Below are 23,452 nucleotides of genomic sequence, written 5' to 3' on the forward strand. Positions count from 1 at the left end.
GTTTTTGGTTGGCATTACCCAAAATGCAGACTAATTTAGTTCCAAGCACCGGGAGGCCCGAGAGTCTGAAGCTCCTGAAGATTTCCTGAGCGTAGCATTGCTTTTTGCTCAGATTTCTCTATTGCTCTCTTGATTGAAATTTCTGTACATTAATATGTGCTCTTTTTTTTTTTTTCTACATGACCTATTTTCCAATGGGACTGAGGGGGAAAATCACAAATGCATATTTAAAGCCACAAGGGTATTTAAATTCTCCCTATTTTTGTCAGACATTTTTAGTACTTTCTATTTGAGATGAAAGATAAAAACTTGTGTGCATGATTAATTGTAACGATGAAAGAATGCGAGGCTGTTGCTTAAGAAACGAGAACAACAAAGGAATAAACTACTGCGGGCATCACCAGGACTGGAATGACACTGCTCTGTGTACTTGATTTCCATGGCAACTAGCAGTGGGAAGATGAATGTTTCATAGTCACTCTGCTCTGCAGTACACGTCTATAAATCAAACTTGCATAAAGAGCACAAGATTTCTGCTGTGGGCTGTACTCAGAGCTGGTTTATTTTCCTGTTACTGTATAAGTATGGAAAAGAAGCACAAAACAATGAGGTCATTTTTAGTGGGGAACAAACTCAGAAATTACTAATACACCTGCAAGCAGGGGATGTCATTCATCTAGCCAGAGATGAGGAGCAGAGCAGGTAAGGCGTAAGGCAGGCGGGGAATGAAAACCCTGCCTGCTTCTGTATAAGGGTAACAGACACAGGCACTTGTTTGCTCTGAGAATTGTGTATTATGGTGTGCCTCCCCACCCTCCCCTAACTCTGCTCCAAAATGTACATAGGAGCATCTTAATTAGCTGTCTTGGACACAAAGTTTCCACTGTGATAACCGGGCAGAAACAATGCTGTGTGTTTAGTATGAAAGTTTATGAAGGCTGAACATACACACACTTGTTTTTATTTACACTGAAAATAACTCCTTGTGTAGAAGTTAGGACAGAAAAAGAACACGCTGGCGTTGAATTGGGAGTCAGGAGACCCGAGTTTTGATCCAGGTCTCTGTAACCTTGGGTAAGCCATTAAGTTCGTTGACCTCCATCTTCTTAGCTATGAGAGAGATGGTGTACATGACGTCTCAAGACTCTGCCACCATTCGATGCCACAATTCTGTGATCTTTAAATCGCAAAGATCCGAATCAATGAGCTCTAACCAAAGATATCAGCTGTGCCCTTTCTAAAAACTACATACCTTACACAGCCATACTATTAATTAATAGTGTTTAATGATTCTACCATCACAATGAAACCTCTGCCAACTTGTTTCAAACTTCTAAACGCAGAATATGCTGCGGAAAATTAAATAAATTTTATTCTCAGAGTTTTTAAAAGTTTTAAAAAATTTGTAATCTTATAACTGATTTTTATAACATTATAAAGAAGGTTTTTTAAGTTTATTTATTTATTTTGAGAGAGTGTGTGTGAGCAGGGGAGGGGCAGACAGAGAGGGAGAGAGAGAATCCCATGCAGGCTCTGCACCACCAGCACTGAGCCCAATGTGGGGCTCGTTCTCACAAACCCGTAAGATCATGACCTGAACTGAAATCAAGAGTTGGACGCTTAACCACCTGAGCCACCCAGGTGCCCCTAACATTGTAAAGAATGTTTAAATAATCTTCCTGTTACACAGATAAGGGCTGCCTATCAGTTCCTGCCAAGCAGGAAGCATCCTGCTTCTTGAAATCTGCAGCTCTTAGAGATATTTTGAAGCTTTTCTGGAGTTCATCTTTGGAACAGTAAGTCTCAAAAAGAGTGAAACAAACAAATTAATGGATAAACCAACTCTGAGGAACCACCTTTTGCTACAGCTTTCAGCAATCTTGTATTCCCTTCCCCAGTCTTCAATGTTTAGGCAGATTTTGACCTACAGGTAAGTATCACCAGGATAGAGAGGGACATATCCGAAAACCAGATCAACTATCTCTTCTGTGAGTCAGTGAGTCTACAAAATCCCTGTGGAACTTCACAACCTAGAAATATCTTTTCATTAGTGCGGCACAAGGCATTATCAGACCCAAAGAGGACCTGCTGTCCTAAGGCTAAGGACAGCCTAAGACAGGCTAAGTCCAGGGGAGAGCAGAGGCTCAGATGACTGAGTCCCAGCCTGCGCCTCGAATGAGGGCAGCGCAGGGAAACAACACCCAAGGAGCACTCATTGTCTCATTTAATGCTTATGCCAACTCTGGGGAAAAAGATGTTTATACCTGAGCTGTAAAGAATGTATGTAAGTGACTACAGGAAGACGGTTATGAAATGCGTGGGGAAATTCAAAACCTGCTCTCCCTGACTCTAAGGCCTCTCTGATCTGCTACCTGCATCTCAGGACACATTCAAGGAACAGACTATTGCTCTACTGGACTTCTTTGGCATTAAAAAACAAGGGGTTAAAAAGAGCTAAGCAAAAAACCTAGCCCTAAGAAGCATGTTAAGAGTAAAAAGTAGTAATCAATATTTCTCAAGTCTAAATTTGGATCGTAAGTAGAACCAGGTATGCTTCTCGGGCATGCATTATTGTCCATACTTCAATTCCCTAGACAACAGGCTAAAGGCTATTTCCAGGATGAAGCCAGATGTTACACAACCACGTAATTTCCAATATGTGAATACTGCGGGAGCCAATGACATTTTTACAAGAGTTTACTAGAAATGTATCCTGCTGTCTATCCAAGAGATTTGGGTTGCTTCCTAAGCTTAGAAGACGTAATACTTTGGTACTAATACATAGACTTGTGGTACTAATTTTTCAAAAACTAATAAAATAACATTTATTAAGGAAGGCTCCAGATTAACCTCCTCCCTTTCCAATTAGTTTCTTATCAGAGTTTTTAGCACCACCAGCTGGCTAAAGAGATCTACTACAAACTTGTTTGGTTCTCAACCTGCTTTGTTCATTAAGAGAGGATCGTATGTTTATTTCACATTGAATTTGTGGTAAAGTAATTTACTTCAGCTTCTAAATAAAATTAGAAATGCCTTTCCTTGTCAGTCAAATAAGTAGTAATCCGCTTTGGCTTTTTTACATAAGAAGGAGATATATTGTGGTTAGTAAGTCATTAGGGAAAACTGAATCTACCCACTAACACTAATTTGATTTCTTACACCATAATCGCACCCTCAAAACACAAAGACTAAGAACTACAATGAAAATCTGAAACTAAAAGAGAGAGGAAACTAAATGGTCCTGAATACTACACTAGCCTATAGTGTTTATATCAAACACTAATTTAATTGGGAATAAAAATGATTGAGGAGGTAATTTCACTTTTAAAAATTTTGAGTTTAGGGGAACCTGGGTGGTCAGTCAGTTAAGCATCCAACTTCGGCTCAGGTCATGTTCTTACGGCTCATGGGTTAGAGCCCCGTGTTGGGCTTTCTGCTGACAGCTCAGAGCCCAGAGCCTGCTTCAGATTCTATGTTTCCCTTTCTCTCTGCCCCAATCCTGCTTGTGCTCTCTCTCAAAAACAAACATTTTTAAAAAATTATTAAAAAAATAAAAACTTTTGAGTTTTCCACCAAGATTCCTGATTTGCATCTGACATGCATATATATACACCACTATCTTTCCATTTATCTTTCCTTCTTGTTTAACTGAACCACATCTAGCAATGAATAACAGTACAAAGAGAGCACAACTAAGCCCTTAGGGTTCAAATCTGATCTCCATGCAATGAAATCAGTCAGTGAAAATAAATATTCCTGAAGAACTAAGTCTGGTGATTTCCCCCAAACAACCAATTTGTCCATGAAAAGTACATCCAGCAACTTGCTGTCAGGACCAACTTCTAACCTGCAGAATGAATGGCACCAACATTGTAACAAATTTGCTCACTACAGAAACTTTTCTACTACTCTACAAGGCAATGCACAAGAGAGAAAGAAAAAGAAGGTTCCGTCCAATTAATCAAATCACTCCGATGGTAGAGTTCCACTAAAAGCTTTCTGATAGAGTCTGAAACTACTGTAATAATTTTATGATGATAGCAGTTTAAATATCCATACAAATGTGTGGTCAAGTTCATATTTTTTAAACTCTCTGAGTCTAAATCTGCAATTGAAAGCCCAGTAAAGAAGACAATGTGTAACAGTCTCAGATAAAACTAAGGACCAGCAGATGCTCTACCCAATTTTTTTAAGTCATCTCTACACCCAACATGGGGCTCAAACTCATGACCCTGAGATCAAGAGTCGCAGGTGCCACCGACTGAGCCAGCCAGGTGCCCCTGATGCTCTACCCAATTTAACACATAATTTGAAGATGCAAACTTTGATCAATTTCATTCTATTCCTTCGCTCACTTGTTTACTCATTCATTCATTCGTTCATGTATTCACTGAATACTCCATCAAACACAGTTAAATTTCTGCAAAAAGGGAGTGAGAGTGTGACTTTTCTATGGCCCTCTCCTCTCCTCTCCTCTCCTTGGGTTACAGCCTTGCCATGTCGTCTCCAAGGCAGAGAAGATTTCTATTTGAAGTCATGAATGGGTTACAAGAAACCTCAAGAATAATATTGACTTGGGTTGAGAAATACATTTTGTAACTTCTATTTTTGTTCCTACATAGGTTCTTTGACATAATTCCTGAATGATACTGAAGGCTAAGTGTGTTCAGATATTTTATTTTAACTGCAAATTCAGCCTACTATACCATTATCAGGCAGTGGTATTCTTAAATCAAAAGATATAAATTTGAGGTATAAGAAAAACACATGACCATTAACAAGTACCAGCAACATGAGTGCCATCAAATAAAATGTTTTTATTATTTGTGAGTTTCCCATGTTAGTTTTCTTCTTTAAATTTTTTTTAATGTTTATTTTTGAGACACACACACACACACACACACACACACAAAGAGCATGAGCAGGGGAGGGGCAGAGAGAGAGAGAGGGAGACACAGAATCTGAAGCAGGCACCAGGTTCCAAACTGTCAGCACAGAGCCTGATGCGGGGCTCGAACCCATGGGCCGTGAGATCATGACCTGAGCTGAAGTCGGACGCTTCACCGACTGAGCCACCCAGGCACCCCATCAGTTTTCTTCTTTAACCAAAAGATAAAATAATTGGGAATTAGGTCCAGTATGGCTTGAAATTAGCAATAAAGGGCCTCAGCTTTATCTGTAGAATGGGTATGAGTAAGAGGTGATGTGTGGGATCACTGCACGGATTCAGTAAGATGACTCTAGCAGGTGTTTAATGAACGGGAGAATGGACGAATGCAGGCCAAGAAAGCCAAGGGGGTCTGAGCATCCCTGGCAAGATGCTCAACACCCTGAGAAGCTGACAAGAATGAAACCTGAGAAAAAGAACAGGGGGAGCTACCTGGAGGGACTTAGGTGGTGGGGGCAGCTTTCTAGGCTGGGGGATGAGAGTATGTGTGCAGACAGCTATGGAAGTTATCCACACAGGAGAGGGAATGGAGGATGGAGAAAGGTCTTAGATCAGAAAAAGGGGAGGGGTTGGGGCACCTGGGTGGCTCAGTCGATTGAGCGGCTGACTTCGGCTCAGGTCATGATCTCGCAGTCCATGAGTTCGAACCCCGCCTCGGGCTCTGTGCTGACAGCTCAGAGCCTGGAGCCTGTTTCAGATTCTGTGTCTCCCTCTCTCTCTGACCCTCCCCCATTCATGCTCTGTCTCTCTCTGTCTCCAAAATAAATAAACGTTAAAAAAAAAAAATTAAAAAAAAAAAAGAAAAAGGGGAGGGGTGAGATCAGAACAAAGGAGGGGAATTAGAAAAAGAGATCAGAAAAACAGAGAGATTAGAAAAACAGAAGAGATCCTCTTCCTTACAACTAGAATTGAAAGCAAATTGAGAGCTTTGGGGGCAAAGAGGAGGGAGGAGACATAACCCGGGCAGAGGCCATGGCCCTGTCCATGAAGTAGAAAGGCAAGCTCACCTGCAGAGCAGAAGGAAAGTTTTGGTACAACGATGACAGAGAGCAAGTTGATCTGATCGTATGTGACAATGCTAAGGAACTGGCTTAGGGTATGATGCCAAAAGTTCTGAGGCCCCTCAGATGAGTACAGGCCGTGGGTCCAGGAGAAGATGCTGACTCTCCTGCCAACAATTTGCTATCCCTGAAACAGGAAATCAAAGACAGATGAGACCAAGTTCTCCTGGATGCTAATAAGGGCAGGATATGACTTCGAATGACAGCAACGCCAAACCTGAGCATGGAAAGGAAAGCATTCTGGAATTACACAGGACCAGGGCTGCGAAACTGTGTACAGAAGTGTGCCAAACACTGTGGTCAAGTAGGTACGGCAGTTTCTGCCTGAATGAGAATGTGGTCCCATTCTGGGATTGGCCATCAGAGGACCAAAGCAGGCAGCAGGGGATCTAAGAACCGGGATCCAGGAAGGTGGACATAGAGTTCACAGACATTACTCTGGATGGGAGAGGGAGAGGGAAACGTACCATGGCGTGTTTGGGGGAGGGGTGGAAGCATTGGACAAAGAAGACAAATGGTCAGCTCGCTCCAGGTCACAGACTGGCAAGGAGCAGGTCCAACTAACTACCTAAGGCCACTTGAGAGCACGGGTTCTGCAATACCGGGCTGTGGGCAGGTCAAAACCAAAGCCCCTTCCACAGAGGCTCAGCCTGAGGCTAGACTACAAGTGAAGATAAGGAGGGGAAAGTGGTGTTAAACATTCTGGGGGCTTAGTTGCAGCCAAAAACAACTGAGGCGGAAAATGCAGCTACACTGGGGGGGAAAGAATGATGGGGTCCAGCACAAGATTCCAACAGCCATGTTCAGCCACCAGTAACTAGTTCTGGGATCCTAAAATCCTAAGTTCCATAGACGAGGGTGGGGGTAGAGGTGAGTGAAAAGCAGGAGAGAGGACTGGGAAAAGTAAATGTCTGGAAGGACTGGAAAAAAAAAAATGTCTGAATAGACATTTTTCCAAAGAAGACATACAGATGGCCAACAGACACATAAAAGGATGCTCAACGTGACTCATCAACAGGGAAATGCAAATCAAAACCACACCTGTCAGTATGGTAAAATCAAAAACACAAGAAATAACAAGTGTTGGCGAGGATGTGGAGAAAAAAGAACCTTGTACACTGTCAGTGGAAACACAAATTGGTGCAGCCACTGTAGAAAACAGTATGGAGGTTCCTTCAAAAGTTAAAAATAGAATTACCATATGACCCAGTAATTCCACCACTGGGTACTTTCCCCACGAAAACAAAAACACTAATTCCAGAAGATATATGCGCCCCTATTTTACTGAAGCACTATGTACAATAGCCAAGATATGGAAGCAACCCAACTTCATAGATGAAAGAAAATGGGGTGTAAAGCAGAAAAATACCTAGAAATAAACCTAACTAAAGAGGTAAATGATCTGTACTCTGAAAACTATCAAACTCTTATGGAAGAAACTGAGGACACAAAGAAATGGAAAAGCATTCCATGCTCATGGAAGAACACACGTTGTTAAAATGTCTGTACTACCCAGCGCAATCTACACGTTTAATGCAAATCCCCATCAAAATACCACCACCATTTTTCACAGGGCTAGAACAAACAATCCTAAAACTTGTGTGGACCCAGAGAAGGCGTCGAATAGCCAAAGCAATCCTGAAAAAGAAAAAACCAGAGGCATCACAATTCTGGATTTCAAGCTACAAGAACAGACACATGAAAAGAGGCTCAACATCACTCAGCATCAGGGAAACACAAATCAAAACCATAGTGAGATACTTACCTCACACCTGTCAGAATTAACAACACAAGAAACAACACGTGTTGGTGAGGATGCAGAGAAAGGGGAACCCTACTGCACTGTCGGCAGGAATGCAAACTGTGCAATTGTTCTGGAGAACAGTATGGAGTTTCCTCAAAAGACTAAAAATAGAACTACCCTCTGACCCAGCAATTGCACCGTTAGGTATTTATACAAAGGATACAATAATACAGATTCGAATACATGCACCCCAAATTTTATAGCATCATTATCTACAATAGCCAAAATATGGAGGGGGCCCACATGTCCATCGAATGATGAATGGATAAAGATGTGGTCGATATATTTGATGGAATATTACTCAGCCATCAAAAAGAATGAAATCTTGCCATTTGCAATGATGTGGATGGAGCTAGAGTGTATTATGCTAAGTAAGTCATTCAGAGAATGACAAATACCATATGATTTCACTCATATGTAGAATTTAAGAAACACAACAGATGAACCTATGGGAGGGGGACAAAAAAGGGGTGGGGGAACAAACCATAACACAGTCTTAGTGATAGAGAACAAAATGAGGGTTGATGGACAGAGGTAGGATGGGAAACGGGCTGGATGGGTGATGGGTACTAAGGAGGGCACTTATTATGATGAGCACTGGGTGTTGTATGTAAGTGATGAACCACAGAATTCTACTCCTGAAACCAATACTGCACTGTATGTTAACTAAAATTTAAATTAAAAAAAAAAAGATGCGGTATACACATACAATGGAACATTACTCAGCCATAAAAAAAAGAATGAGATCTTGCCATTGCAACAACATGGATGGATCTAGACAGTATAATGCTAAGTCAGTCAGAGAAAGACAAATACCATATGATTTCACTCAACATGCGACTTCAGAAACAAAGAAAAAAAGAGACAAATAGACTCTCTCTCTCTCTTTTTTTTTTTTTTTTTTAAGATAGAGTGTGATCGGGGTAGAGGGACAGAGGGACAGACAGAATCTCAAGCGGGCTCCACGCTCAGTGCAGAGCCTGACGTGGGGCTGTATCTCTCCATCCTAGTATCGTGACCTGAGCCAAAATCAAGAGTTAGATACTCAAACACAAAGAACAAACTAGTGGCTACCACAGGGGAGGCGAGTGGGGAGATGGGTGAAATAGACAAAGGGGATTAAGAGTATGTTTTCATGATGAGCACCTAGTAATGTATAGAATTGCTGAATCAGATTGTATACCTGAAACTAATCTAACACTGTATGTTAATTACACTTCAATTTTTTAAAAAGGTAAAGTTTTATCCGTATTAGGGCCTACCCTGCCTCTCCCGGGGTCAACTTAGGCACTGGGACAGGCAGAGGCGAGGGAAAGAACAGGAACTAAGAGGCGCCACGCGAAGTCCATGGTGCATTTAATTACTACTTCACCCTGATTGTCTCTAGCAGCAGATTGCAGCCAAGCAGATAATGTGGTCAAGCTGAACTCACAGCTACTGATGAGAAAGGTCTTCCGAGTGAACCAAAGCAGAATCGTACCTTACCAAGAGACAATCATGGATTTAGATTAGCAACCCCACCCCAGTTAAAATGATAAAAACCCATATGTCATTAAAAAAAAAATTTTTTTTTTTTGCTTTCATAGCTTATTTGGCAAAACACTATTATGATGTAATTCCAAAGGCAAAATGCGTAACACATGGGTTCCTATCAAAGCAACCTGAACTGGGATGAATGCTCCGGTTTCATGTGATAAAACACTACATCAGCTTCCTTTTGTATATTTTGTCAAGGATTCCTTTTGTTTATAGTGCAGATAACCAAATGAAGTCTCAAGTACAATCCAAACCAAACCAATTCATATGAACAGAGAAAAGCTATTTCATCATGCAACTGATTTAACAAGAGCATTTCTGGGCAGAGCAGGTGTGCCTTGCTTCCTCATGTTTATGCTCAGTATTGTGGGGATAAAAGGCATGGTTCCTGTCCTCAGGGCGATTATACCATTAAAAGAAGAGAGAAGGGAATATAACAGTGAGTAACAGCACAAGCTTGGTAGTTAAGCTGCCTGAGTTTGACTCTCGGATCCATTACTCACCAGCCGGTGACTTTGAGCAAGTCTGTGACCTCTCCAAACTTTTCCCTCCGAAAAATGAGGACAGATAGGGCCTAACCCATGAGGATCCTGCAGGGATTCATTCAACATAGTGCCTGGTACACAGTAAATACTCAGTAAGTGTTAGTGACTAGTATTATCATGCTTACTATTAGATACCTTAATGCTACAGGAGTTCTAAGGAAGGTAAAGAAACTTTCTGGGCTAGAGTGATCAGGGAAGGCTACATAGAAGACAGAGTTCAGCTAAGCTCTAAGGAATGGATGCCATTCAGGCATGTGGATGAGGGAGTCAGAGCAGAGAGGGCAGTGAACCTGGCAACAGCAAAAATGCCAGAAGAGAAATGATAAAATCAGTACATGGCAGGCAGATCGGAATGGTGGAGAATTTCTGATTTGAGAAAACGATGGGAGACACGCTAAGAAGGCACATAAGGCCTCTGTGTGTGTGCGTGTAGGGGCTTTGCATGATGGGCCAAGGACTCTAGGGTTTAGCTGGCAGGCAATGAAAAACTACTGAATTCAAAAAGTAAAATTAAAAAATAATGCTAAAAAAAAAAAAAAAGTAACGCTAATCTTCCTCATGCAAAATATAACTGGAAGGGTAAACCAGTGATTTTCCAACTTGAACGTGCGTGCCTATCACTCAGGGATCACGTTAAAGTAAACACATTTGACTCAGTAGGTTTGGAGTGGGGCCTGAGATTAGGCATTGCTAATAAGCTCCTTGGTACTGATGCTGCTGGTCACTGGAAGGCTCTTTAAATGGCAAGTGTGTGTCTATTCAAGGTAACCTGATAGAGGAGGACTGGGTAAGAGGCACGCAGACAAGATGGCTAGACGTGAGGTGGCAAATCACAGGTCCTTATGTCACAGTAAAAACACAGTACTGAAAATTTTAATTTCATTGTAGGAGATAGATTAAGAAGGACAATCAAAACTCTTGAGTGGAACTCCTAGTCCTGAGCCTATTTTTTTGCATCTTAAAATAATATTAAATATCTCACATAAAATATAAATTTATTTTATTAAATACGAGCTTTTCTTATTTTACTAATACAACGCACAGTATCATTAGGATTGTTTTAGCCAGAAGTTAGCTCTCGACTACAAAAGAAAAGCCTAAGAAATGGATTCCTCTTTCTATAAAGGAAAATGGCATGAATACATTCATGATGTGTGGCTATTAATAACTTCAGGGATGACTGAAAGGGTTAGCAACATTTGGTCATAAGAAAGAAACCATGGCAGCAGTATCTTATGTGACAGTTGGAGTAAAAGAAAAATAGCCCTCATGCTATTACAGCAGGAACAGCGTATTCGACCATATATGTAGATGAGGAATTAGATACGTCGGCCATAACACTTGTTATAGTGACACCTCAAAAACCAAACCCAGGGTTGGATAGCTGTCAAACCCAGTAATTTCCTCTTGAGAGCAGTCTTTGTCACATTGACAGACCACATCTGTATTCAGGCGGCGGTCGCTTCTGAATAATATCTGTGATACACAGAGAAAATAAAGAAGACTGCCATGCCACTCTCCATGATAGATGACCCCACCAGCGGGTTCTGGAACTAGAAGAAGCCTGCCAGATAATATAACACAACCCCCTCATTTCTGAGATGAGGAGACTGCAGGCCAGAGAGGTGCGGTGATTTGTGGCAGAACTGGGACCAGAACTCAAGTCTTCCTGCTCCCCGGCCCTGGGGCTCACAGCTCAACGTGACCTTAATATGGCGCTGGGTGTAGCATTCAGAGAGCAAAACAAAAAATATAGAGAATAGAAAGCCCATTCGCTACATAAGCCATCATTTACATAAAATGGAGTCATCTGTTCAACATGTACGAAACTGCGCTGTGCTGTCTCTAGGGTGATAGTGAACACTTTACTGTGCCTGCTCACATTAAGCTCGTGCCCTAATACTGGATTATAGGTATCCAAATTAACTATGAATAAGCATAAAGGAGAAAGATATTTATGACAGATTAGAAGCTTAAAGCAGAAGGTGAAGACAATTTCCCTTTGGGGGTTGGAAGGTGGTTGGTAGGGTAGGGCCAACTTTCAGGATAAGAACTTTACTTTAATTTAGTTATTTTGAGAGAAAGAGAGACAGAGCATGTGAGCAGGGGAGGGACAGAGAGAGAAGGAGAGAAAGAATCCGAAGCAGGCTCCACACTGCCAGCACAGAACCCGACACAAGGCTCGAATGCACGAACCGTGAGATCATGACCTGAGCTGAAGTCAAGAGCCCGACACTTAACCGTCTGAGCCACCCCGGTGCCCCCTTAACAGCTGGGCTGTGAAGGTGAGTACAGTTTGCATCTGGGTGGTTTAACGTGAAACAGGACTACAAAATCTGGATATCTGAAATGTAAAAGGGATTAAATATTCCTTCCAATCAAATACTATATCCTTGATAATATAAACGAAGTTAGCTTAACTAAAGAAACCAAAATAGCATGTTCTATTTGAAACTCTACGTAATGAGGCCATCGCTCTTCTCTACCTGTATCCTGTCCAGATTCTGAGCTTCGATTCCTGTGGCACCAGTTCTAAAATACTGGGAAACGGACAATCTGCAAATGCAAGGATAGAAGTCTTTTCCCCAACTCACCACCTTTTGTTTGATTGCCCAGCGCTTCAGATACGGACATGGACTCCTGTCTTACCACCAGGCCCCCCAGGCTGATGTTGATTTATATTCACGGTCTCCAGCCAGGTCACCGGCCGCCTTCGGTGCATGGTGTCCACTCAAGAAAATGCCCCAAGCCCGCACTCGATCCCCAAGGAGATAATTTTTCTCCATGGTACAAAAATCAATTAAAAGCCCTCAGAAAAGCTGGAATTTTCTTAAAATGATTCGAATCTATTTCTATAGCTGGATTTTTTAAGTAGTTGTATTCAATATTTTACATGTGAAATCCCCAGAGAGAGGAAATTCTGAGGTCAGCCTGAAAAGCTCACACACATTAATACTGTCCACTCAGGAGCCATATGCACGAGGATAATCAGAAAAGGAAATCTCTGACAATAAGATTTTGAAACCAAAGAGTGAAATAAAAATTCAGGCATTACCATTGCCGAGAAGATAGGAAAATTTGTAAAATAAAAATTGGCAACTCAGTAAGTCTACTTCTTTGGCCATTATACTTATATAGGTATAGCTGGTAATGACTATGCATGGTTACAAAAAAATGACATGTGATTTCTAGGCTTTTTTAATATTTTTCTAGGCACAGAAGCATGTAGATACTGCTGGGCCGATAATCATATTCATCACAGTAGGTACTCACTATAAGAACGGTGCTCTTGTTGAGGTCACATGACTACAGTTAGAAGAGAATTGTTCTGATGCACAAAATAATGACTGAGAAATTTTTTCTTGTCCAAGAAAATGCTATGCAACAAGTGTGCTATCAGCAAAAAGGAATTATAGAAAGCTAAAGAATATAGGAATATTACTTCAAAAGAGATGCAAATAAATTGGAAAATAAATGCTATCTTCAATGACTTTCCTTTTGGGTCCTGGGCTCTGTAAGACTCTCTTCCACTTAGCATAACAGAACTGTCTGTTAGTCTATTTTACCCAAGTTCGTGACAACCCTTCCCTCTATAACGGCCACGATAGGAGACATATCTGATCTTTCTGCCAAGAGGATAGCCATCCCTCCTAATCCCCTACTCCCACTGAAACTTTGACATTGAAAACATATTAATCAAAGAGTCGTGATGCTCTTATTGTCGACCATTGTTCAATAACCAGAAGAGGAGAGTTAGATGTTCTTTGTTTTTTGACCTTCCCACATAACATGAAGAATGGGATTCTTACACCAAAATGATCAGATATAACTTTAAATGTCTCCGGTCATGATTAGAGAGCCTCGTGGAGCCTCGATATTTCCAACATGACATTAGTGCCTGGCAATCTGCCTGCACACTCAGAACCTGAGACAGTGGGTCAGGAAGTGGGCCTTCTGCATATCCACATTTCATTTCATGGCTGGAAAGCAGAAGCTTCCCAGAGCTTTTCGCCAATTGACAGGTGGTGGGAAAGTGCAAATCTCAGTGCTTACAATGAGATGGAGAAGGCTCCTAGGCATGGAGGAGTAAATATACCCATGCAGAGAAAAATGCCTGCCAGAAGTATCACAGGGTGCTGATGGCAGGCAAAGTCAGGAAAGAACATTAAGCCAGCTCCTTGATAACAGCTGAGGCTAAATTGTGAATTGCAAGCGACCACAATATAAAGCAAAGAGAGGCCATCAGAGATTAATTGTGAAAACCACATGCAAAAAGAGAAAAATGGAAGGCAAAGCCACATGTGGTTACAAAGCTCCTGATTGCATTTTAAAGTACTTTTTCCTAGTTTAGAAGAAGTAAATTAAACCATTAAAAAAAAAAAAACGCAAGTGAGAATTTCACTGTCACTGGATATTCGGAGTGACAATGAACCAACAATTATTTATTAAGTAACTACAACGCATGAGGCAACATGCTGGAGCCAGCGGGTTACGGATAAGCTCATAAACTCAAAGAGCTTGCAGTATCTTATGAAGATAATCCTAAACGCTGCATTTTGTTTATCAAGTAAGTGAAAAGATATACAACCATAAATAGTACCAAAATTTAGTGAAAGGAGACAAGACTATTCAATATAAAGAAAAAGAAACTTTTCTTGAGCAGGACCTTGAAAGGTCTAATCTGGGCAGGTTGGAAGTACAGAAAGGCATTGCCAATAGGGGAAACAGAATGAAGTTCAAATACACATCACACATTCAAAGGAACAAGCATTATGCCAAGGGAAACACAGGAATTTGGGGCTAATGAAAGAGGAGTTTGAAAAGGAATCAGATTTTGGAGAGCCAGGTTAAATAGCTTTAATCCTACCTGTTAGAGGCACTGAAGATCACTGAATGTTAAAAACAAAAACAACAACAACGACGACAACAAAAACACCACCACTATAAAATCTTCTCTAAGTTCCAGCAGTATTAAAGACAAAAGATATTTTTTGTTTTAACCTTTTAGTGCTAGAAACAGCCTATTATCTCACATTCATTCCACTGTACCAACAATACTACCCACAGTTCTCAAACTCTTCTGCCATTTGTAGTGGGTAGGGGAAAAAAAAAAGATCTTCAAAAAAAGAATTCCCTAAGAACTTCTGAATAATGAAACAACACCTCTGATACAGCCTCAGTTATTTTAGTACACAAATCACGATTATCAGTCCTAAGTGGAAAGCAAAGTTTCAAATACTGAAAGGATTCTCAAGTTCTGAAATCCATATATTAAACATTTTATGATATCTTTAGAGATAAGATAAACTAGTACCAATTTTTGTCTTTGTTTTTTGCATAATGTATCATCTCTTGGTTTAAGCAGCAATTTGTTCTTCAAAACCCTTTCCATGGTAGAAAACTTGTTTCTTTAATTTATATGAAAAAAGCTATACTTAGCAGCCCCCAAGCAATCACTAATTAAAAATAAAATCTCAGGGTGCCTGGGTGGCTCAGTTCATTAAGTGTCTGACTCTTGGTTTTAGCTAAGGTCATGGTCTCACAGTTCTTGAGTTCAAACCCTGCAGTGGGCTCTGTGCTGACAGTGTAGAGCCTGCTTGGAATTATCTCTCTCCCTCTCTCTCTCTGCCCCTCCCCCACTCACTCTCTCTGTCTCTCTCAAAATAAATAAATTTTGAAAAAATAAAAATAAAATCTCAAAAACCATTGCTTCCCCTAATAAAACAAACACCTCTATAAAACAAGAATTGAAAGTATGTATAGAAAGGCTTAGGGAAGATACTATAAAACATTATGATACAGCAAAATAACAAAATGAAATTAAACATCAGTGTATATAACTTAAGAAAGAAATATAAAAGAAAAATAAAACCATAGCAGAGAAAAAAGAAAAGCCATATTGATCACAGGACAAAGAATAGACTTTGCTGAAAATATGTGATGAGATATAGTGAGCAAAACAAGCCAATGAAAGAGACACTAATAGAAAATTAAAAGGACTTCTGGGGTGCCTGGGTGGCTCACAAGGTTAAGTATCCGACTTCGGCTTGGGTCATGATCTCACGGTTCGTGAGATCGAACTCTGCATCAGGCTCTGTGCTGACAGCTCAGAGCCTGGAGCCTGCTTCAGATTCTGTGTCTGCCTCTCTCTCTGCCCCTCCCTCACTCATGCTCTGTCTCTCTCTGTCTCTCACAAATAGATAAATGTTAAAAAAAAATTTTTTTTAAATTAAAAGGACTTCCAACGTAAGCATAATCAGCATTCTCAAAGAAAAAGAAAGTGACTCAAAAATGCTAATGTTCAATCCACTATGTATTTTTATTTAAGGGCAATGATAGCCCAGATATCAACATTTTGAAACACGAAAGACACCAGAGAATACAGTTCTCATGATCCCTACTAGAGGACAGACTTCAGCTAAGCATAAACTATGGCACAAGGCTTGGAGGTGAGCTTTGAATCCACATAACTGTAGAATTAAGACTAAAACAAGAGATTATGACTGCTAATCATAAATGTTATACTATATATACCCATTAAAAATGTGAGTGTTATAAACCCTGACAATATGTATTTTTACAAATCACATTGCTTTTGAGGTGCCTGGGTGGCTCAGTCAGTTAAACACCCAACTTCAGCTCAGATCATGATCTCATGGTTTATGAGTTTGAGCCCCAAGTCAGGCTCTGTGCTGACAGCTCGGAGCCTGGAGCCTGCTTTAGATTCTGTGTCTCCCTCTCTCTCTGCCCCTCCCCGACTTGTGTTCTGCCTCTCTCGCTCAAAAATAAGCATTAAAAAATTCTTTTAAAAAGAAAACACATTGCTTTTATTCATGATAAAATCAATAATGTAAACATTCCCAGAATACTTAGGAAGCAATTCACAAACCTTCTACAAGTACCTCATTTAGCTCTTATGACGCTTTAATGAATGATCCAACAACTTAAAACCAAAATGATTCTTTGATGCCTTACGCCCCAAGTCTGTCTTCTTGAATTGGTTGTTTGGCTGGTTTTATTGTTGTGGTTCGTTGGTCAGGCTTAAAAAATGAATGTGATATGGACAACTACTTCCAAAAGAGACCATTCTTCATCTTTAGAAGTTTCTTTAGGAAAAATATGGCAGTAAATGAATGGAAGGTAATGAAAATTTCTTCAGTTATTCACACCACAGATGACTCTAATTAGGATTCTCCATCTCTGGCTGTCTTCTTCTAGTGTCTTTGGATATCAGCTTTCTTTTGGGTAACTATGGACCTGGGTAATGAATTCCATTCACAGTGGTCAATTAAGTCAAACTCTACTCCAGGTGTGCAAAAACTGAGTGTCCAACCTTAGAAATATTATGTAATTTTGTACTACTAACAGCCTCAGCAGCTGATTTTTTTCCTTACTTTTGAAAATTGTTGGGGTACCTGGGTGGCTCAGTTGGTTAAGCATCTGACTCTTGATATTGTCTCTTGTCATAATCTCATGGTTTGTGAGATTGAGCCCCAGGTCAGGCTCATGGAGCCTTGCTTGGAATTCTCTCTCTCCCTCTCTCTCTCCCTCTCTGCCCCTCCCCTCACACCCCCACCCTGCCCACATGTGCTCCCTCTCTCTCTCTCTCTCTCAAAATAAACAAACATTTAAAAAAAAAAAAAAAAGAAAATTGTTGGCACTACTGAAACAGAGTTGTGTGGAAGACAGACATCTCTGGGTCTTTGGCCTACTTCAATCTACACTTAGAGGAACTCTTTTTCTCTCCTTATTTGGTTTCATAACTTTAATGCTTATTATGCATCATTTATTCTGGTTTAGGGTCTGTGGTGCTAAAAAATAATAAAAATGAGAGTTTAAAATGGGCACTTTCAATTCACTAAAATGTCTTGTTTGGCTATGGTCTCCAAACTGTTTCGATCCATAATCCTAGGAAGTATAAGATCTGTGGGCATGTGATACAGTTATTTACAGGTTATATGCACATGTGCTGCTATTAATACAGCATGTACATTACAAGTCATAACATAGAAATTCTAAAGAATTAAAGATAAAAATATTTACTATTAGTGGCAAATGATTTTTTTGCCGTCACTAAAACTGTTAACAATACTAATAAGAACGAAGTGATTTAATATACTTTATTTCTGAACATTTCAGTTTAATCTTTTATGATTGAGCCATTTGTTTTAATACCTGGTTTTAATGGCTGTCAGAGATACCTCATGAAGATATGTGGACCCAAACAGGAAAGGGACACCATGACACTGAGTCCCTTGATGTACAATTCCATCCTCCTATAAGGAAAAGGTTTAGGGGTGTTTTGTGGGGTTTTTTAAAAATTATTATTTTGTTGTCATTGCTAACAGAAATTTAGTTAGTCGATGTCCATCTCTCCTGATATTAGTTGCTCTTGAAAGCTTATTAAAGTTATTCAATTTTTATCTCTTCAGGAATTGTGTTCTAAAACCACTGAAACTTTAGAAGATTTTTTTCCACTGGGTTAGGACGTTCCGTTTCCTACTTATTGAACATGCAGGTGTGAAGGGCTTTAACAGGTGACAAATCATGTTTTAAAATAGAATCACATTTTCAAACACTCACGTTCAAAAATATGCTCCCAGAAGCGCAGATTTCTTTTGAGAAGTTGTTTCTCCCTCATTGTTAAAACTCTACTTCTACGTGGAAGGGATAAGTGTATTTGAGTGTATTTTTCAAAAATACACTTGAGGTATGAGGTTGCACCTACTGAGACTGTTTAACACATAAAAGTCAGCAAACGTGGGCACTTGTCTTTTTGTAAAAGAAAAATGAAATAATAATCCTATGTTCCATGTGTAGAAATACATTGAGGTTTGGGGCACCCGGGTGGCTCAGTCAGTTAAGCATCTGACTTCGGCTCAGGTCTGATCTCACCGTTTGTGGGTTTAAGCCCTGCATCGGGCTCTGTGCTGATAGCTCAGAGCCTGGCATCCATTTCAGATTCTGTGTCTCCCCCTCTCTCTGACCCTCCCCCACTTGCACTCTGTGTCTCGCTCTCTCAAAAATAAATAAACATTAAAAAAAAAAAGAAATACATTGAGGCGCATTACTCATGTCATCACAAAGCGTATCCAAAGATGTTACTTATCTCAAAGGTCTTGTTGTTCTAGAATCAACTAAGTAATACCGTCCTATGACATTCTGTCTACATGTGGCTTTAACGCCTTTGCTCTCCTTCAATAGCTTGTTCGATAACTGACTTGTGAATGTTGCAGTCAAAGAGCTTCATACAGGTCACTGTTAATGACAGTGAGCACAGATCCTTACTTCAAATAACCTGCTTGATAATTCCTATGGAGCAGGGCTGGCTTCTGGTCAGATTTCATGAATTTTTTTTTTATCCTGAATGGGAACACCGGCCATATGTTCCTACTATCCCCTCTCTCCTTCCTCTATATCAAAAACTCAGAGGGCACATGACTACTCAGAGCAAAGACTACATTTTTCAGTCCCTTCTCTCTTGCAGCTACCTGTGGCCTTGGAACAAAGTTTGGGTCATTGGAATATACATAGAAACAATGGATAGCCTTCAGAGGAAGGGGATATCTTTTGCTCCCTTTCCTCTGACCTAGCTGGAGTTCAGATGTGATGGCTGAAATCTAAGCAATCATGTTGCAGCAAGGGGGAGAAGCCTGGTACTGAGGCAGCCAGAACAGTAAGAGACAAGGGGCCAGGGTCCTTCGTGACTACATTGCCATCAAGTCAGCTCTGGACTGCCCGTGGTCATGTGGGAGAAGTACCCGCCCGTCTTTCTTGAGTTTTGTGATTCTGGGTTTTCTGGCTCTTGCTGCAGTATTGACCACCAACTAACGCACCTGGTAACAGTTGACGGAAAGCTCACGCAAAGACCCAGAGAAGACTCAGCCCTCCCACCCTGTCACGTCAGCCTATGTTTGTGCCGTTCATACTACTTCGTTCTGCAGCTTCCTAACAGAAACTGCATATAAACCACTTGCCTACGTCGTTGGGACTCGTCTATAAAAACGACATAATATAACCATTATGTCTCCTCTCTCGGGGATGTGTGAACGGAAACGCGTACCAACAACTTTGAAAGCAAATGAATGAGGGTGCCGCCACCAGTCAACCTCTACTCCACTCTCCTCTTGAGACAACTCAAGACCCAGGTGGGGCCTGTGTCTGATGAAAGAGACCACAGGGGAACACCAGTATCCATGTTAAACGTTAATAGAGACTCATTTTTTTTTTCTTGGTCAATACATACATCCACAAAGACATTCCACTCTCCCCTGCTCTTCTCCCACCCTTACCAACGAATGTCTCTATACACCCCCCTGGTGTGCAAGCACTCCACTATGAAGCGTACAGATAGGGGGAAATCTGCATAAATATGTGCTCTCCATAAGACTGAAACCTTGCAAAGGCAAATGGTAAATCAAGGGGTAGGTGTACATAAAGATTGTGGTGCCTTACCTGAATACCTCCAGAATGGTCCGTTCTGATAACTTGGGAGCCACCTGCCTAAATGCTTTCTTGAAATCTTCCAATGTTAAATATCCACGGTCTATTTTGAAATCAAAATATAAAATATTCACTTACTTCTATAAACCCTATGAACTGTTATCTCTGCCATATTTGCGCGAAACTTCATTACTCGGGGAAAAGCAATAAATATAAGGTAATCTGAGACCGTCTCACTGGAAGAATGTAAGAATCTGGTAACACTCTCCTTCTGTGCAGTCCCAGATGATCTCACAGGCCATTCTAGCCCTATCATTTGCTGATTCTTTAAGTGCCAGGGAATGGACCGCAGACATACAGTGCAATAATGGCATATTAGGCTTCAAGTCTTTGTGAACTGCCAGAACAATTTATTCTTCGAAATCCATTTATTTTCTTGCTTGGTGTTAGAATTATAATATATGAATTTTTAGAGGGAAACCATCATCGCAGCGAAGACGCTGACCCTGGACTCCATGAGTCTTTCCATCCTGTGTGTGATCTGTGGGGTTCGAAGCCACTTCTCTTGGCCATAACCAGTGTGAGAAAATAATTCCTCCGATCATGTGTGGGTCAAGGTAAGAGTCAAAGGAAAAAGGCCAAATGATCCCCCACACCTCTGTAGGTGGCTCATGACCTATATCCCCATGTGGCCAGCCCTTTTGCTGTCCCCATTACAAAGTAGGCAAATTCCAAGTACAATCACATCACTGTAAATATTATTTTATCCATGGCAAATGTCAAGAATTTAAGACTGTGATAGAGAAAGAAATTCGCCCCAACATCTAGATGATGGCTAATGAATACAGTAAAATAATCTTCCAGGTCTATCGATCCTTTTATTTAGTAAAATAATCTTCCAAGTATATTGATTATTTTATTTACTGAGAGTACGTGGCAAGTTGTCTTAATAGCAATTTTTTTATGTCAAAATGATTTAAAGATACTTACAGTGCCTGTCGAAAGCTGTGAAGATGTGTCTTATCTCGTTCCGATGGAGTTGAACTTCCTTCTTTTTTCTTACAATACTTAAAAACTCCTCAAGTGATAGGCCTAGAAGTTAGGAAAAACAATTTGCCAAAGATGACCATCTTCCTCTTTAAGAACAAACATAAATGAAAAGTGATACATATTATGAACAAACTTTATGTTAGTTTTAACAAACAGTGCATATTCCTAAAGATCTATAAGGATGAAAAGACATTTTGCTAAACAGACCCAACCCTACCAATCAGTAGCAACAACGATAGGCACGGTTGGAGTTCAAAGATTTTCCAGGGAATAAAGGAATGGTGACCTCAAAAAAGCGTAACACTCTTCCCTCTAGAAGATGTGAAAGACAGGCCCGAAACTACTTATTAAACAAGGCGTCCTAATTTTTCTTTCCTTATGGTTCTTTGATCCCTTTTTTCCTGGCCAGATGTCATTATGGCAGTTTTTTCTTTTTCCAACTGGGAGATCTGGGCGAAGAAGTCGCTTCTCAAAAGTCAATACCAATTGCACGCCAGAGATAAAGGTGGAGAGAATGTTCCATAAACAATAGAGCCGGCACCATCCGCAGCCTTGGGTGCACCCCGCCACTAGTCTGCAGCCTCAGGCTCTGCTTCCTGTGATTCTCATAATAAAAGAGCCCAGCATGATCCTACGAGGTTGGATACTGTGATTACAATGTCTATAATGTCTATTAAAATGAATTCTAATGTGATCTTTGTAGTAGGTCTAAAGAGTAGAGCCAAGGATTTAAGCACTGTAGTGAACTGAGCCCTAAATATATAAAAAGAGCAGTTCATTTTAGTAACTCAGAATTTCCATTACAGAATATATCACTATTTTAAAAATAGCCCCAAATCGTACAATAACCACATGCTAATTTCTAAGAACTTGCATTATGGTGAGGTAATACTGGGCTGCGTACCTTTCCTAAAATAGTTTCAATTATTAAAAACAACAACAACATAGAAAATAGTCTTCTTAAGGGAACCCTCGGGCAATGTTGGTAAGGATGTAAATTGGTGCAGACACTATGGAAAACAGTATGGCAGTTCCTCAAAGAATTAATAGAACTACCATATGATCCAGCAATTCCTCTTCTGGGTATTTACCCAAAGAAAACAAAAACACTAATTTGAAAAGATATCTGTATCCTCATGTGCGCTGCAGCATTATTTACACTAGCCAAGGTATGGAAGCAACCTAAGTTTCCATTGATGGATGAATGGATAAAGAAGATGTGGTTATATACACACACGATGGAATACTACTCAGTCATAAAATGAAGGAGATCTTACCATTCTCCACAACATGGATGGACCTGGAGGACATTATGCAGAGACAAGTAACATACGATTCCACTTATATATGGAATCTAAAGAAACAAAACAAGTTATGCTACGTGAAATAAGTCAGGCAGAGAAAGATACCATATGTTTTCACTCATATGTGGATCCTGAGAAACTTCACAGAAGACCATGGGGGAGGGGAAGGGGGAAAAAAAGTTACAGAGAGGGAAGGAGGCAAACCATCAGAGACTCTTAAATACTAAGAACAAACTGAGGGTTGATGGGGGGTGGGGGAGAGGGTTTCGAAAGTGGGTGACGGGCATTGAGGAGGGCACCTGTTGGGATGAGCACTGAGTGTTGTATGGAAACTAATTTGACAATAAATTACATTTAACATAAAAAAACTTGAGAGATACAGAGAACAGATCAGTAATTATCAGAGGGGCTGAGAAAGGGAGTAGGCAAAATGGGTGAAAGGAATCAAAAAGTACAAACTTCCAGTTATGAAATAAATAAGTCATGGGAATGCAATACACAGCATGGTGATTATAGTCAATAATATTGTATTACATATTTTTTAATGTTTATTTTTGAGAGACAGACACAGCACAAGTGGTGGCTGGGGCGGGGGGGGGGGGGGGCGGGTAGAGAGAGAGAGGAGACACAGAAACCGAAGCAGGCTCCAGGCTCTGAGTTGTCAGCAAAGAGCCCCACACGGGGCTTGAACTCATGAACCATGAGGTCATGACCTGAACTGAAGTAGGATGCTTAACTGACTGAGCCACCCAGGCGCCCCT

The 23,452-nt window shown here is 40.5% G+C and overlaps 1 protein-coding gene and 1 long non-coding RNA gene across 20 annotated transcripts in view; one reads left to right on the forward strand and one right to left on the reverse strand.

The window, feature by feature from the left end:
- The window catches only part of EFCAB11 (EF-hand calcium binding domain 11), a 159,864-nt gene that overhangs the window by 112,796 nt on the left and 23,616 nt on the right, over window positions 1-23,452 (reverse strand). For 16 of the 18 annotated variants that reach the window (XM_007094975.3, XM_042990348.1, XM_015543444.2 and 13 more), the window contains 2 exons: window positions 21,328-21,429; window positions 20,350-20,440 (listed from right to left, as the gene is read on the reverse strand). In XM_007094975.3, the coding sequence (XP_007095037.1) occupies window positions 20,350-20,440; window positions 21,328-21,429 (193 nt within the window). Of the gene's footprint in view, window positions 1-16,810; window positions 17,152-18,070; window positions 18,171-20,349; window positions 20,441-21,327; window positions 21,430-23,452 lie in introns of those variants that run through there. The other 2 variants (XM_007094976.3, XM_042990342.1) reach the window with 2 other exon arrangements.
- Window positions 258-21,948, forward strand: LOC122239690. Of its 2 annotated transcripts, none has more exons than XR_006219050.1 (3): window positions 258-702; window positions 20,811-20,954; window positions 21,797-21,948. It is a non-coding gene; the product is annotated as an uncharacterized LOC122239690 (long non-coding RNA). The 2 variants fall into 2 exon arrangements; XR_006219051.1 differs by lacking the exon at window positions 258-702 and adding an exon at window positions 19,777-20,042.

This window comes from Panthera tigris, chromosome B3 (assembly GCF_018350195.1).
Source record: "Panthera tigris isolate Pti1 chromosome B3, P.tigris_Pti1_mat1.1, whole genome shotgun sequence".
NCBI classification, from domain to species: Eukaryota; Metazoa; Chordata; class Mammalia; order Carnivora; family Felidae; genus Panthera; species Panthera tigris.